General features: G+C 42.6%; 1 protein-coding gene across 41 annotated transcripts in view; it reads right to left on the reverse strand.

Moving 5' to 3' along the window:
• Window positions 1-17,363, reverse strand: part of MYCBP2 (MYC binding protein 2) — a 136,105-nt gene extending 118,742 nt beyond the window's left edge. For 39 of the 41 annotated variants that reach the window (XM_083737699.1, XM_083737695.1, XM_083737685.1 and 36 more), the window contains exons 1-2: window positions 16,611-17,162; window positions 4,127-4,202 (exon numbers count right to left, since the gene is read on the reverse strand). In XM_083737699.1, the coding sequence (XP_083593825.1) occupies window positions 4,127-4,202; window positions 16,611-16,957 (423 nt within the window). In that variant the 5' untranslated portion in view covers window positions 16,958-17,162. Of the gene's footprint in view, window positions 1-4,126; window positions 4,203-16,610 lie in introns of all 41 variants that reach the window. The other 2 variants (XM_083737678.1, XM_083737677.1) reach the window with 1 other exon arrangement.
• Window positions 17,364-17,532: the final 169 nt, after the last annotated feature.

Consider the following 17,532-nt stretch of genomic DNA (forward strand, 5'->3'; position numbering starts at 1 on the left):
TTGTTTTTGTTGTTGTTGTTGTTGTTGTTGTTGTTGTTGTTGTCGTTGTACCAAAATCATGAACGTAAATGGGGGATTTCTTAATCAAATATTGTTGCACTATATCTTCTCGTGGTAGAAGCATGAGACAAATCACAATCGAGAGAACTTTTCTTCCTTCTTATTTAGCCTCCCTGCAGGAATTACCTATAAATTAACTGATGCAAGGATGCCAAACTGTAACACAGTATGGGTTCACTCATTAAGCGGATTTCACAGCTGATTTCTCCAGGGGCATGGCACCAAAAAGACTTGTGTCAAACAGCTGCAGCAGTTTTTAATTAAGGACAGAAAGGATGCCCACCTGCTATTGCAGCCCACAGTATCCCCTTCCCCATCACCTCCCACTGCTGTCATGGAGTTTGCAACTGGTAAAGGTGCATTGTCTTCAAATAGCAAAAGGTTTCACACGTTACAATATTTGCCGCAGCTCAAGTGATGGTACAGGTGCTGTTTGCTGCAGTAAATGTATGAAGGGTACATGAAGGGCAGGTGCAGCTCCTAAATACTCTGAGGCATGTGCCAAGGAGACCACTTGGCTGCCACTTCCTGGCATGCGTCCACTGTGTGCATCGGATGAGTGGCTACCCTTCGTATCTTAACATGTTGCTTTTTTCTGGAAAAATACTGAGCCAGTGTAACATACAGTGGTTACAGATACTTCAGGTTACAGACTCCACTAGCCCAGAAATAGTACCTCGGGTTAAGAACTTTGCTTCAGGATGAGAACAGAAATTGTGCTCCGGCAGCGCGGCAGCAGCGGGAAGCCCCATTAGTTAAAGTGGAGCTTCAGGTTAAGAACAGTTTCAGGTTAGGAACGGACCTTCAGAACTAATTAGGTACTTAATCAGAGGTACCCCTGTAGTGACAAAGAGGCTGAGCTACAAATTCGGAAGTCCTTGGTTCCAATCTCACTTTTGCCATGACCCTTAGCAAGGAGAGTGCAGCGACGGGTAGGTCAGAGTAGAGAGGTGTGATTTTTCTGGTCCCCACCCCGGGGCCAACCTGACCAACCCCAGCGTATGTTCCTGATAGGAAGGAGAAGAATCAAGAGAAAGAGAAGAGGCATCCAAGTCTCCCTGTGCCTTGTCCATCAATGGTACCAAAAAGTATCATTAATCTATCCCAGCACTCAGAAGACCTGCTGTCTAGGGGTAAGGTGGGGAGAATGCCCTGGAAGAATGCAGGTGTTGATAGTAAAGAGCCATGTGACAATAAATGCATGTTTCACTCTCTCAGGATTAAGGCTTAGAAATACAGATAATTTGTTCCGGAGGTCCGTTCTTAACCTGAAACTGTCCTTAACCTGAGGTACCGCTTTAGCTAATGGGGCCTCCCGCTGCTGCTGCACAATTTCTGTTCTCATCCTGAAGCAAAGTTCTTAACCTGAAACACTATTTCTGGGTTAGCAGAGTCTGTAACGTGAAGCATATGTAACCCGAGGTACCACTGTATGATCATTACAAGCAATGGTCAAAAGGGTGAAACTTTCTAGACACTTTTTCAAACAAAATTGCATGCAATGATGAAACAGAGCAGCAAAGCTTTTAAGCTGTGGAAAAGGCTATTCAATTTTAATTTAGGTATATGGTTTTCAGAGGAAGGGGAAACCATGGAATTTACATCAGAACACCTTTACAGTGGTACCTCAGGTTACATACGCTTCAGGTTACAGACTCTGCTACCCCAGAAATAGTACCTCGGATTAAGAACTTTGCTTCAGGATGAGAACAGAAATCGTGCTTCGGCAGTGCGGCGGCAGCGGGAAGCCCCACTAGCTAAAGTGGTGCTTCAGGTTAAGAACGGACCTCCGGAACGAATTAAGTACTTAACCCGAGGTACCCCTGTATGCTATTACCGAACTCACTGAAGTTTTCATTGTTAGGGTACATTTGATTTTACCACTACACTCCACACAGCCTGAAGTGACAACAAGAAAAATATCTGTTCTACTTGCAAATGTTTGACTGCAACAACTCCCATTCATGGTTTTGTAACCTGAATTCTAGTCTAATATACTTTTTGCACTTGATAATTGTTTGAAGGTTTAGCTGGTACAGATTATAGCAACAAGTCTCTTAGAGGAGGGGGAAGACAGATAGCAAATTACACTAGTGCTGGGCACAGGTAAAGGTGGCAATATTAATCTATAATTTAAAAATCCTAAGAAGCTTGGACTTTAAAGACACCTCCTCTAAAATTCCATCACAAGTCTTCAGTTAAATGCAGCCTTCATATTCTCTGTTTGCTAATTTCATCCCATCATGTCACAAAAAGAGGAGTCCTGGGTTGCTGCTCCAGAATTATAAACTCCCTTTCCTTAAAGGCTTTTCAAGGCCTAACCTTGCACATTTTTCAGCAAGATCTTGTGAACAGATAGATTCTGAGCATTTGTTCATTTTAAGATGCTAAATAAATATCATATAGCTACAATTTTTCAGCTGATTGCATCCAACAGTATCCCTGAAGTAGCTTCCATCAGCATAATGGAGAGGAAAAAAGATTTACTGATTCCCCATCTCCACTGCAGCCTCTCTCCCCATGTGAGGTGGGGAAAGTCTACCTGACCCTCTGGAGCAGATTGAGAGGGCACAGGCTGCTGCTGGTGGGAGGGGGAATCAGCCAAAGTTACCTTTCTCTGTTATCCACTGATGGAAATCTGTGCTGGGGGTGGTCAATATATCTTTTAAAACCAACTCTCTAGAACAAATATCATTCATTTGTAGCATGAGGATACGTGCCTTTTGGGGATGCGGGTGGCGCTGTGGGTGAAACCACAGAACTTAGGGCTTGCTGATCAGAAGGTCAGCGGTTCGAATCTCCGCGATGGGGTGAGCTCCCATTATTCAGTCCCTGCTCCTGCCAACCTAGCAGTTTGAAAGCACGGCAAAGTGCAAGTAGATAAATAGGTAGCGCTCTGGCGGGAAGGTAAACAGCATTTCCGTGCGCTGCTCTGGTTCGCCAGAAGTGCCTTAGTCATGCTGGCTACATGACCCGGAAAAACGGTCTGCGGACAAAGGTCGGCTCCCTCAGCCAGTAAAGCGAGATGAGCGGCGCAACGCCAGAGTCGTCCGCGACTGGACCTAATGGTCAGGGATCTCTTTACCTTTACATGCCTTTTAAAATGCTCATTTCTGAAGTGAAGGCGAAAGCACAGACTAAAGCTAACTAGACGACACCTGTAAGTCCTTCACTGTGGCCAGAAACCATATAGAATGAACTTGTGTGCAAACAGATGTGAAATATTTTCTTCTGGTGGCAGCACTTTGTGCCTCATTGGGAAGCCCTCTGGAGTGTTCTGTGATGTGTGGTAGCTGTTTGAAAGAGTACAGGTTGCTGCACCTGGACACTGGGAGATGAAACACCTTGTGTGCAAACAAAACACCATTAGCTACACTTTCAACACACTCATATGTTATCTCCAACAGACACCATTTAGACATAATTGCAAAGACTTCCTGTTTGAGATTGTTTTGGTGACCAAAGCTGAAGAGAGGGTATTAGAGTGGATATTTAATCTTGCTGGATTTTGTGAGTTTTAATCACATTATGTCATTTGTTTAAGCATTTATACCCTGCTTTACACTGTATACATAATCTCCAAGCAGCCTTCAACAAATATACAATATACACATTTTAAAACAGATTAAAACATTAAAAATAAAAACATTAGGATAGTGTCACTGTGCAAAGGCCTCCTGAAATAAAACTAGCCTAGTGTATGAAATCTAGCAGGGACAGTGCCTCCCTGTTCTCTACACCACTTTAAGATTTCTGAACATTTTAAAACAGGTCGCAAATGACAGAGTGAAATAAAAAGCTAAAGAGAGTAACCTTGAAAAAAATAAAACAGTAAAACCAAGGAACAGAAAACTGCATAATGAAATGCTCAAATCACCCCATTGTTGGGGAATCCTAATAAATGGATTATAACTTAAATATGCCCAGTATTGAACCTCTTGAGTTTCTTCTAGCTATACAGTTAACACAGGTATTATTTTTCCTCTTTATTTAAGTTTACTCCAATTTGCAGACTTTTATTCCAAGTTGAAATAGTCAATTACAGTATGAAAAGAATATGATTTACCTTGTTCCGTGCTCTTATTTTCAATTTACTCTTCTGCTTTCTTTTTAGTTTCTTCTTACTTAAAAGCTTTTTACACCTATATAAAAAACGAACAGTTTTTGTTTTAATTTTTTAAAAATCATAATACACCAGCAAATTAGGTTTACTGTTCAGTCCTCAGAAATGTTTCAATGGATTTTACTTCAACAGGTGTGTAAAGGATTGCATCCTACTGCTCCACACTAAGCAGAAACAAAAGCTAAACTGTATCATCAAATGCCATCCTTCAACATCAACATCAGTCTCCTGCAAAGACATCAAACTACAATGGTCCATTTAACATGAAAATTAATCCCACAACCTCAAGGTATGAAGTCTTCATCAGGAAACTTGATCCAGTATTTTATTACTCCTTCATTCTATTACAAATGGGGTCAGATGACTGAAAAGATAACTTAAGAGAAAATCTTTAACTATTTATAGGTTCCATTCCCACAAAATATCTGTTTGTGTATTGCATAGTAATAGATGTGCTACAATCTATTGTATAATGGATATAAAACACATAAAATTTAATTGGCTTATCTGAGCAACAGAAAACTGATTTCAGTCCAAATAGAAAAGCTGGTATTCATAATTCATTTTTTCATTTGGATCATTTTATGATCTGAATCTCATTCTAGTACAGTGTTAGAAACTTGAGGTATGAAATCTAGGCACTCAATGGCACCTTAAACCTAGGTTATGGGCACAACAATGGAATGTCTAGATGCACCTTTTTATAACAAGAATAAAAGCTGAAAATGAATGAACTGCAGCTAAAATATAATGTTCATTTTCCACATTGTCTAGTCCTTCCCCTGCCCACCCCCCTAATATTCTTGAGAAGGTCTCTTCTCCAGTCTTCAGAGAGTAGCTGGAAGTGTGGAATTTTTAAAAAAGATTGATTTCATGGTATAGCCAATTTTCATAGTTTTAAATACCCCAAAACTGAAAAAGGTCTGCACTTTTTTTGGGGGGGGGGACGACCCTGTAATAACCAATATTATTTTAGATTTTAAGATGAACTTTGTTTCATTAATTTTTTCTTTTACAGCTATGGATTGTAGGAAAGTTGTACCCAGTAGCCATTTTCCCCCCACGATGTCCAAAAAAAGTAAACTTTTGTTACAAGACATAAGAGACCCATAAATTTTATTCTTTGTTGAGAAAGAGCATGTCTTTGCAATCATTTTCACCATCAAAAACTTTTGAATGCATCATGCCCTGACGCTGAAAATTTAGCTTTTCTAAACCTAGTTCTTCTACCAAAAAAGCTACATTTATACATTTTTTTAGGCATTTACAGAATCTTTTGAGTGTGGGTGTATTTTTTCCTGAAATCCTCATCATGTTATTGATCTCTATGTAAAATTTCAAAGAGATCTGATCATTGGTTATGGAGAAAAAAATAAAATGCACACAAGGCTGAGGATCTCAAGAGGGACAGAAACACATATTTCACAAAACTTTGAAGCGCTATAAAATTAAAACCGTTTGAGATAGAGGGAGGAAATTTAATGGGGTTTCTTTCAACCTAAGGGAAGGGTGTACACCAAGTTTCATCAAAATCCGAGACAGTGGGTGGCAAAACCCTTGTTTTTTGTGTTGATTTGATGCGGAATGACCCGTAGGTTTTAAGGTACCCATAAGGTAAATATAAACTAGAGTCCCATGGACTGCAAGAAGATCAAATCTATGCATTCTGAAGGAAATCAGCCTTGAGTGCTCACTGGAAGGACAGATCCTGAAGCTGAGGCTCCAATACTTTGGCCGCTTCATGAGAAGAGAAGACTCCCTGGAAAAGACTCTGGTGTTGGGAAAGATGGAGGGCACAAGGAAAAGGGGACGACAGAGGACAAGATAGTTAGATAGTGTTCTCGAAGCTACCAGCATGAGTTTGACCAAACTGCGGGAGGCAGTGGAAGACAGGGGTGCCTGGCATGCTCTGGTCCATGGCGTCACGAAGAGTCGGACACGACTAAACAACTAAACAACAACAACAAAACTTAAGACATGCTCATGAAGCTATTTATGGCAGACTTCTCCAACCTACTGCTCTATAACAAGTCCCATCAACTCCAGCCATAAAACCCATGGAGAAATGTTCATGCTGACTGGGGCTGATTAGAGGTTTAGCCCAAATATCTAGAGGGCACCAGGTTGGGGAAGCCTAATTTATGGAATGCAAAATACTTGGGCTAGGTTGTAATAGAAATCAATAGCTCTTTACAATGATCAAGAGATGTAGAAAGAAAGAAATGTTTTTATCACTTTTCCTAGCAATGGTCAGCATGGAGAAATGTTATTTTGTTTGTGTCACCCACCATCAGAAGGTTGGCGGTTCGAATCCGAGCGGCTGGGTGAGCGCCTGCTGCTCTGCCCCAGTTTCTGCGAACTTAGCACTTCAAAAGCACACCAGTGCAAGTAGATAAATAGGTACCACTGCAGCGGAAAGGTAAAAGGCATTTCCATGCTTTCTGGCTTCTGTCACGCTGAGCCAGAACCAGTTTAGTCATGCTGGCCACATGACCCGGAAAGCTGACTGCAGACAAATGCTGGCTCCCTCAGCCTCAAAGCGAGATGAGCGCCACAATCCCAGTCACCTTTGACTGTACTTAACTGTCCAGGGGTCCTTTACCTTTACCTTACCTTTTTAGATCCCGCAAACAATGAACAAAAGAAGAGAACTATTTAGAAACAATACCATTTTGATATAGCACTGAAGTATTTCAGTTTGCTTATTAAATAGCTAATGGCTATATAAGAAAATATACATTTGACTTCATCCAGTACCAGAACTCAGAGTGTCAACCTCCTGTTTTGTTTAAGAATGTAGTTTCTCTATTTACAAAAGATCTAAAAGATAATTTGGTACAGCCATGCAGTTTTAAAGGCAGCTTTATATGAACCAACAATAAAATTGTGAGTAAGGTTTAAAGAAAAAAATGTGTGTAGCTAATTCTGTCAACAGTGAATTAGCAAGTATATGATACTGTGCCTTCCCCCCACTTTGTTTCAGAGAGGTATTTGGCAAGCATACCACGGACTAGCCTTACAGTCTCATACTCCATTACATTATGCAATATTATAAATGGATGCATATAAGTGAATCAAAATAGAAAACGCATACACTAAGTCTGGGCATCCAGTGCCAAAGATTTTCTCAAAGCATGTTCTTGTAGGTTTCCCCAATAACAATAAGCGGGAAGTTAAATAACACAGTCTATTTAAACAACATTCTTATCATTATCGCTGCAATCCAAAATTCATCGACTTAGTAGTAAGTCTTGCTGAACTCAGTGCAACTTTCTCCCAATTAAACATACTTAGGATCAGCTTGTTAATCTGTTAATAAGTGACTTCTATTATTAGCAGTGCTCTGTCAAATGCAATCTTTAGTTCAATACATTCAATGCAACCAAATTTTTAAAAATCCTTCTGGAAATGCAACAAATAACCTTAAGTGACATTCAGTGTCACATTAGAGTACTTCTGCTAGCATGACAGGAGTTCCCCCTACTTCTCTTCAGATCTACTCTGGGGGGGGGGTGTCCCCCAATGAAAACAGATTTGGGTCCCTCCAAAACAGATTTTGGGGCTGCAGTGGGGAAGTGAAGAAGGGGAAATCCCTTTATGCTAGCTAAAGTCCATTCCACTGGCAGGTGGCTACCATTAGATGTCAGCCCTTGAGCTTTAAAGGCGCTTCTAAAAAAACTACTACTGTATCATTCAACGTTCTGTGTCCTCATCAGGAATGTAGTTTCCAGACATCGTGAAGCCACTGAATAAAATATATTCAGGCTCTTCTTTTAGAATAGGAGAATTGAAATATATACAGTATGGTTGGTGGGTGTGGGTGTGTATTACAGTACTGTAATTTCTTCTCAATTGGCATATTTTCCTCATTTATGAATATGAAATATTTTGTGCATACATGACTGAATGAAACTGTACTGTGCAATAAATATGCTTTATAACTTTTTGTGTTAAATATGAATAAATCAGTTACTATTTTTTAGTATTAAAGGATTTACTGTATATTTAGCATTACAAATGGTTAAATATTTGTACTACAGTGGTACCTTGGGTTACATACGCTTCAGGTTACAGACTCCGCTAACCCAGAAATATTACTTCGGGTTAAGAACTTTGCTTCAGGAGGACAACAAAAATCGTGCTCCGGCGTTGTGGTAGCAACAGGAGGCCCCAGTAGCTAAAGTGGTGCTTCAGGTTAAGAACAGTTTCAGGTTAAGAACAGACCTCCAGAACGAATTAAGTACGTAACTAGAGGTACCACTGTATAGGTAAATACCTCAGCTTGAAATGAAACATGGGGCAAAGTATTTGACCTCTGCAAATGTTGCAATGTAGGGGGCCTGGCTGCTAACAGAAGCCTTGGTTACAGTTGCTAAGGAGGCAACAACTTTGGCAACAGTGCTGAAAATTAGTGTATTGTGTATTTATGCTGATTGGGGGCATTAACCTGACTAACTCTCAGAACATCGCTCTAGAACAGCCATTCCCAACCAGGTCCCTCCGAGAGCTTTGGCCTACAATGTCCATCTTCTCCGACCATTGACCATGTTGCCTCTGGCTGATGGAAGCCAAAAATGGCTTGAGTCCAAAATATCTGGAGGGTACCAGTTCGGGGAAAGGCTGTTCTAAAAGAACTCCTCTTGGTCCTGAAATAAAAGCCAATAGCAAGGGGTCCTTATGGTGGCCATATGTTCCTAGCCAGTATTATATGTATGGCCACTACAGACAAGGGCAACAGAGGAAGACAGAAAAGGAAAAAGAAAGGTAGTAAAAGAGGAAAATAAGGCTGTCAAAAGTGGAGGTGCAATCTAGCAGGTTCCTGCAAGGAACATCCTGAAGAAAACATAGAAGGGGAAGGACCAGAAAACAACAGCTGGAAAAGGCAGTAAGAGGGCTTCAGGAAATATATGCTTAAGAAAGCGGAGAGCTGGGAAGTGGACCTGGCCCAAGTGAAAACTTCTGTTCAGAAAGGAGTCCTCATTTGCAGCTGAACATTCAACAGACCAGTGAGAAGTGTTTTATTTGTTTGATAGTTTAAAATTGTTTGATGGTCTGATTTGTAATAATTAGGAAAATTAATAAAAATAATTTGGAAAGGGGTGGAGGCAGAGAACTGAGAGAGAGCCAGTCTTCTCTGAGTGCTAAATTGGGGGGGGGGGGGAGAGAGAGAGAGAGAGAGAGAGAGAGAGAGAGAGAGGGAAATTAAGCCCTGGCTTTAAATGGGGGGGGGGGGTTTACCTAAACAAGGGTGACTCATTGGTAACTATAACAAGATGTGACATCTCACAATGTTATCCTGCAAGCTTTAAACTGGTTCCTTTTAAACATATATTAATGTCTATAATGTCCTTTGGTTCATGTTTAAAGTCAAAAGTTGTGGGTCAACATCATGCTTAAACTATATCAATCAGGCTACTATAAAGAGCCTATAAAGAGAGGATGAAAATGAGTGTTTGTTTTAAGATATATGGTGGCAGCAGAAATTTAACAGCAAAGTTAAAAGATACATATGTTTTTTCAATGGTTTGTAACAACTATACCAAGCGTAACAAAGGGAACTGTAAGTACCTACACATTACAGCTGTAATCCTACATGTACTTAGAGCCTGAGCTCTACATGTACTTAGAGCCTATTTAATTCAATGACATTTACTTCCAATTAAAGATGTTTAGGATTGCAATATTGAGTTATTTATCTTAACTTTTAAAAATAGGTTAAAGGGGCAGGTTAAAGGGAAGATATAGCTATCAACATTGTAGTAAATAAAAGGAAGGCTATTATTTGGGCTCAGAAGCCATATTTATCACTTATGAGGAGGGGACCTCTTTTAAAGAAAAGGCTGAGAAAATAAACACCCCTATAAGGAAAAGCAACATTTTAAAATATTCAACTACTGTAATTATATTCTTTTATTAATTTTGAAGTTAATTGCAATTATGCACAGTAAGCCTTGAATTCTGTGTACAGTTGTGGGAGGACAGTCCACTAATTCAACGAGACTTGCTTGTGAGTAAATATGCATAGGATCAAGAGACCAATGTTACAGTTACTGTACACAAAATTAAACTACCTTGAACACTATTTGTTTTATTTATGGCCTATTCCATCTCAGTAAATACATACCTCTGAAAACATTTAACTAGTCTGTTGAAATGGAAAGGTTTGCATGAACTGAAACCAGCCTTTCAACTCTTTCTCTTGTTAAATCCATTCCTTAATGGTTAGTGTGTATGTGTGTGTTTGAACATTCATTAGTTTATTTCACTTGATGTAAAAGAGGGTGATATATGAGGTAAGTGAAAAGAAAGATGTTTCAGAGGCTGTGTTATACAATAGAGGCCTTGCCATGTGGTTTCTCAAGTCAACAGACTTGCACTGCACCCCAAACTCCTTATTCTGCAACATTTGAAAGCATTTTTGTAATGTGAAACCTTAAGAGTGCTGCTTCTCTGGTAAGAGTTGAGCATTATTGCCTTTGAATTGTTACCAAGAAATTTACAGTAGTGTGCTAAACTGTTTTAACTCTTTCATTAATTCATTCTGAAATAAAGTATTTCATTATAATATTTCCCGCCTCCCATTTCAGGCCTTCAGAAGACAAACTGAAACCCTCTCTCCCCATTTTTCTATTCTGTCCAGTTCCACGTTTTGTTCACATTATCCCCAGAGATTGAGAAGCACCAATACCTTTTAAAGCATGCATTCATACATTCTGTGGGTTGTACCCAATAGGCAGAGCAATCCAAATTGTGCAACACTACCAAACCTCTGTCCACAGCCACTCACAGAAGCAGAAGGGGGACAGGCAGATGGAAACAGATCCCTGTACCAATTTCAAAGTTCCTGTGAGCAGAACTCCATTCATGGGATGTTCCACCTCTGGAGCAAGGGAAGAGGCAATCTCAGCCAATTCCCTTTCCCGCTGCAACTCTCCCATTAAAACCTACTTGGAAGACCCTCTGGAAACATGTGGGGAAGGCTGCTTGAGTATGGGGGGGGGGGAATCACCTTTCTACCTTCCTTCAGAAGGAGCCTTTGCTAAATTCTCAGTTCCTTCCGTGAATGGAAGGAGTCCTTCCAGTCACAGAATACTGTGGATCCAACCTAAGGTTTTGCCGTTTGACATCCTTGGTCATAGGTTCACTACCAATGTGTTAAATATTAAATAAAAACTTCTTGTATTACAACTGTTACAAGTTTATTTTACATACACAGAAATAGGTGTATGTTCCATTTTCAATGTGTTTTTTTCAAAGAACACTATTTTGGACTACTTTCAATAACCAAGATAATTTGTAGGGTTCATATTTAAAAGCAATGTGTATAAGTAATTCCAAACTATATTCAATTCAGTAGAATGAAAAGCAATAATACCACAGCTATCAAAACATTGTATTGTTCTAAAGGTAAAGGTAAAGGTACCCCTGCCCGTACGGGCCAGTCTTGACAGACTCTGGGGTTGTGCGCCCATCTCACTTAAGAGGCCAGGGGCCAGCGCTGTCCGGAGACACTTCCGGGTCACGTGGCCAGCGTGACAAAGCTGCATCTGGCGAGCCAGAGCTGCACACGGAAACGCCGTTTACCTTCCCGCTGGTAAGCGGTCCCTATTTATCTACTTGCACCCGGAGGTGCTTTCGAACTGCTAGGTTGGCAGGCGCTGGGACCAAGCAGCGGGAGCGCACCCCGCCGCAGGGATTCGAACCGCCGACCTTTCAATCGGCAAGTCCTAGGCGCTGAGGCTTTAACCCACAGCGCCACCTGCGTCCCCACTGTATTGTTCTAAAGTAAAGCAAATTAAGAAAGCATCTGAAAGCACCTGGACATAGAGGTTATTTTGTACTGATGCAATGTAATAAGTGTATAGTTAAAGCTATGGGTTTCCCAGTAGTGATGTATGGAAGTGAGAGCTGGACCATAAAGAACGGTGACCGCCGAAGAATTGATGCTTTTGAATTATGGTGCTGGAGGAAACTCTTGAGAGTCCCATGGACTGCAAGAAGATCAAACCTATCCATTCTTAAGGAAATCAGCCCTGAGTGCTCACTGGAAGGACAGATCCTGAAGCTGAGGCTCCAATATTTTGGCCACCTCATGAGAAGAGAAGACTCCCTGGAAAAGACCCTGATGTTGGGAAAGATGGAGGGCACAAGGAGAAGGGGACGACAGAAGACGAGATGGTTGGACAGTGTTCTCAAAGCTACCAGCATGAGTTTGACCAAACTGTGGGAGGTAGTGGAAGACAGGAGTGCCTGGTGTGCTCTGGTCCATGGGGTCACAAAGAGTTGGACACGACTAAATGACTAAACAACCACAACAATGTAATAAGTAAGCTAATGTTTGGATACAAGTTTTATTACTGCCAGGCCATCGGAACCTGGGCTTGTGGTTTGTTTGGGAAGCAAGAAACCATGTGCCCAGGTTCAGACGGCACAACAAACCCAGAGTTATGTTTGTTGCTTCCAGTGATGACAGGAGCAAGGGAAAAGTGAAGAGGAAACTTTTGAGCAGTATGCACAGCCACACTGCTCATTCACATGGAATCAAATCAGAATACTGTGTCATTCCCATGTCTGTATCTTAGATATCGTATGGATGCAAAGAATATGACTGTCCATCCCCTAAAAATGAAGGGGAAAAAATTGATCCCACCAGGGAAAGCTTCTAGCCATTCATTTGCATATTTGCCAAGTGAAAGAAAAAGCAATGTTACTTTCAAAAACTTTAGTGGATTCTACTGTATTGTTTCATATAAGGGAATGCAGTACACTTGCGCCAGGCAGATGGAACCAACTGTGCTTTTTCAGTGGGTATCCCTTGCATGTTCCCATGTGTTTACATCCAGTTCCCCTTAATGCTTCAGAATGTTCACCAAGAGCACACAATGTACATGAAGCAAACATGTTTTCCACATAAACTGTAAATTGGTCCTGATACTGTGAGGTCAGAGAAAGAATGCAGGTCCTGCTAGCGCAGAAGGAAGTGCACATATTACATATAATATTTATTATCACCATCCAAAGAGGGGCATCACAGGCAATACTGAAAGTTCAATAAACAATGCCAGAAAGAAAATCTAAGGAATTCTATTTACCTGTTCTATCACCTTGGCACTAGGAATTAAGTTCAGACCTTGAAAACAGGCAAGTTGTCAACTTGGGCTTTGCTACTTACTTCCCTTGCCAACAATGGCTACTGGTTTTTTTTCTTGGTACCAAAAATATGGGACACTGCATCCAAACCTATTGGATGACACAATATAACTTGGTGCACATCTCCTTGAGGAATTATCACACCCTGAACAATCCTACTATTTATTTATTTAGAGCTTCTGCAAACTTCACATTCTCAGCACTTGGATGTCTGACTAGCCTGGCTCCAGCAAATAATGAGTAATCAAAATCTAAGGGCAAATGTGAACCTGCAACTCTTTATCCAGAAGCATGCAGCTTGCTGAAGGAGTATTAGGAGGAGGAATGAAATGGCATCTTCTGTTTTAAATGAGAGCTTTTCTCATAGAAATACTTCTTCCATGGGAAGAAGTATTTCTATTCCAGAATCCTCAGATTTAATAAGTGATTGAAGAGTACTTCAGACCATCAGTAAGCACTCTAAAACAGCCTAATTTTTTTAAAACAGAATTATCTAGGTCTAGAAGAAAGCACACAGAATTAATAAAATATATAGTATAAACCTATGCAGAGTTAGGCTCAGGACAACGGTCAGTCTGATCTGGTAGTCTCCACTAGTCAATTCAGAATAATTTGTGATTTTTTAAAAAAAAAACACCTGACGGGGGGGGGGGGATGGGCAACCTGGGCACTTCTTTCTCTTAACCTGGATAGGTCAATTCATCAGTCCAAAAAGCATTTAAGCATATTTGGTTATACTGTTATAGCATATCTAACCAGCATGTGACACTGGACTGTATCTGACTGTCATATTCCAAACAGATCCACTAAAATCAATTGGTCTACCGTGGCTTAGTCAGATGCAACCCATTGAATTCAGTGATAAGCCCAATTGATTCCACATAAAAAAGGAGTGCTTTTGAATATGCTTTCAACCCTAGGAAAAGCCATGTCACTATCCTTGGAATTAATAAAGAACTTCTCCCTGTACAGATGATTACCAGACCTCAGTGATTCTGCCAGGTGTTAAGTGTTTCAGCATCCCTTTAAAATCAAGGTTATTTAAATAAGAATGCATAACTATCAGTTTCTTCCTACATCAACAACTATGTGCATATGTAAAAGATCAGCAACTCATTCTTTCCTTTCCTGATTCCATCTTCACCCAGTCCAGACTTTAGCTATAATTGACAACAGTAACTTTCTATTCTTATGATATAACAAACTCAAACTACTTCTTTTGCTGACAATGAATTGTCACATTCATTTCCATATTGTTTGCATCCATTCCTTGTTATTGAGTCAAAATGTATATTGTAAGCTATTCAGGATAAAAACTTGAGTTTTTATTTTTGCTTACTTTACTTTTTAGAGTGCATTTATAGGAGTAGGAACCAAATGCTGCGCCTGAAAACATTAGTCTATCTCACCACCTAGTTAAACACCACATTTGGCGTGGCAGCAAATAAGGAGTAAGATTACCAACTCTTAGCTTGCCTTCCTGTTGTTAGATTACTAACAATACAAACCAATTTCCTTGTATAACCAACACATGGCAACAGGTAAGTATGATTACAAGAGTTCTAAATATTCAATGCCAATAATATACAGGGCAATCCAAACCTCCTATCTGCCATACTAGAGGGGTTTCGGATGGGGCAGAGATGCTCCTCTTCCAACCTCCTTTAGCAACCCAAAGCACCTGCCCAGATGGTGGGAGAAGGTATCACTTGTGATATCTCTGCCAGCAGTTATCAATGGAAATTCCCAATCCTGGGCATTTCAGGGGGAGTGGCTACACCACCACCTGATTCCATCACATCCTGGCAGGAGCAAGCTGGTGGTAGCTACACTATCAATCACTACCACTGCTAGTCAGGGGTTAAGATAGCCATTATTGCAATCTATTTTATTACCCTAAAATAAGTAGTCTATCATCCAACTTTTGACTGCTCTGGAAAATACTACATCTCCACCTATTCCTCGCTGACAGATTCTTGTAGGTAATATTCCTGTGCACTCTGCATAAATAGTATATTTATGTAATCTAACAACAGTATAGTAATTTACTCCAATTACTTGGTAGTTGCCTACTCCACAGCCTGTCAGTAGGGATTAATTCTAAAGCAACATCTTTCCTCCAGAGAAAACTGGTGAAAAAATGTTATGTCAATTCAAAATCCATATGGATTTTGCAAATCCTTGTTCTGGAAACCACAGCTTGTTCTTCCCTGCCAAAATCTAACTGGATTTTACATTCTACTTATTTTCCCCCCACATGGAGTCCTTGACAGGTATTTCTACACAGATGGAAAAGAATAATACTGGAACAGGCCCAAGTTCTCAAGATTTGACTTGCAGACAAATCTGTATCATCTTGCTCAATGACAGATGCTAATTCTCATTAGGAATTATTCAACATTAGCCCCAGTTCTCTTTCCCTCTGCCCACTAGTTTTGATACATTAAGCAAACACAGATTAAGGAGGGGCAACATCTTGGGGTGGAGGACCAATGGCAATAGCAAAACTACTTTGATACCCAACACAAAACAGACATGCTGCGAGGTTCTGCCCAAACAAGAGGGCACATTCTGCTTACTCCAAGAGGTCTTAGCCACCTGGATTTTTAAAAATATCTAACATACAGCCTCATCGCTGAATCACCAGCAGCATGTGGGCCTTCCTGAGAAGAGACAGAGTTCCCTGTTCCAAATATTTTGTGGCAGTTACCACTTAGATGATGAGCCGAGATGGCACACAGATTCCCTTTTTCCCTGACGAGATGCCTACAGATTGAACAGGATTTGCCATGGCACTAAAACGCCACCTTCCTTAAGCTCCGATTCTAAGCACAGACACTTGCCTGACCCAGTAATGCCCCCTGGAACTTACTTCTGAGTAAGCAGGCATAGATTTGCACCTTGTCAGGACCAAAGTCCACGATGGGAACGCCTGAGCTACCCATTCAAATCCTGCTACAGGAGGGAGCTGGTGCTCGTGTGGAAGACCGCCGTGTGCTTGTGCCCCCACTAGCCTACGAAGTGCGTGTGGATGTGTGCGCGCGTGTGTCTAGGGTCTAGGCAATAAGGTATTGTCCTGCCTTTTCAGAACTGCAGTGCCAGAGGGCGATCTCGTTTTGGACAGGCAGCTGGGCTGCTACGCAGGGCTATATATCTGCCCGGGGAAGATGGTCCGGGAGCTGCCTGCACGGGTCCCACCACCCGGGGTGGCGGGTCGCGTGTGTGCGCGCATCTCAGCGCCCGCTTCCGCGTCGCCTCCGCCGTTGTTGTCATTTACCTGGCGCCCGGGTGTCCGGCCTGCTCCCTCTCGCTCAGCGCCGCCGCCGTGTAAATCCTCCGGTAGCGCTCGGCCAGGGCCCGGCCCGACAGAAGCAGCTGGTAGCGGCCCCGGCAGCCGCCGCCGCCGCCTCCAGCTCCTCCGCCTCCGCCGGGAGGAGAAGGCAGCCCCGAGGATGTCATGGTCGGCGGAGGCAGCAGGAGCAGCGCCCCGAAGCCCGCCGCGCTCTCGCCGGGGCCCATGGCCACGCACGGCTCGCCGGTGCCGCTGGGGAAGAGGAAGAAGCCCGGGCCACCGGGCTCGGATCCGGCGGCGGCGGAGGAGGAGGCGGCGGCGGCCCCGCTCATCGCTCTCCCCTCCCCGCCCCTGCGCGCTCCGCCCCCGCGGCCGGCCGGGAAGGAAGGCAGGCGCCCGCTCCTCCTCTTTCCCCTCAGCGCCTCAGCGGCCCGGCCACAGCCAAGCGCGGCGCCGCAGCCGCCAACAGACACACAACCAGGCCGCCCGGCCGGCAGCGCCTGACTGAGGAGAGCTGACTGACAGGCGCGCAGCTCCACCCCCTTTTGGCGCGAGCGCGCCGAGAGCGGAGGAAGGGCGGGGCCGCGGGGGAGAGAGCGAGAGGGAAAGAAAGGGGCGGGGTGCGCGCGCGCGCGTGTGTATGTCTGTGAGGAAAAGCGAAGCCGGCGTAGGGCGAGGCCGGGCGACGCAAGGGCGGGCGCGCGCGCGCTCTTCTTTCTTCGCGGGCCGCTGCCTCCCTCTCTATGGTACTTTCCACTGTAGCGCGTCTCTTTCCGACTGTCAAAACGCTGACATTTTGGTCCGGACTGCGCCTGCGCGACGTCTCCCATTTTTTTAAAAAAAAATGTCTTGCCCCACCCGCTTTTTATTTCCGCCCCCCCTCCACACACACACACATATCTGTAGG

The sequence above is a fragment of the Podarcis gaigeae genome (assembly GCF_964106915.1).
Source record: "Podarcis gaigeae genome assembly, chromosome: 4".
In the NCBI taxonomy this organism is placed as follows: Eukaryota; Metazoa; Chordata; class Lepidosauria; order Squamata; family Lacertidae; genus Podarcis; species Podarcis gaigeae.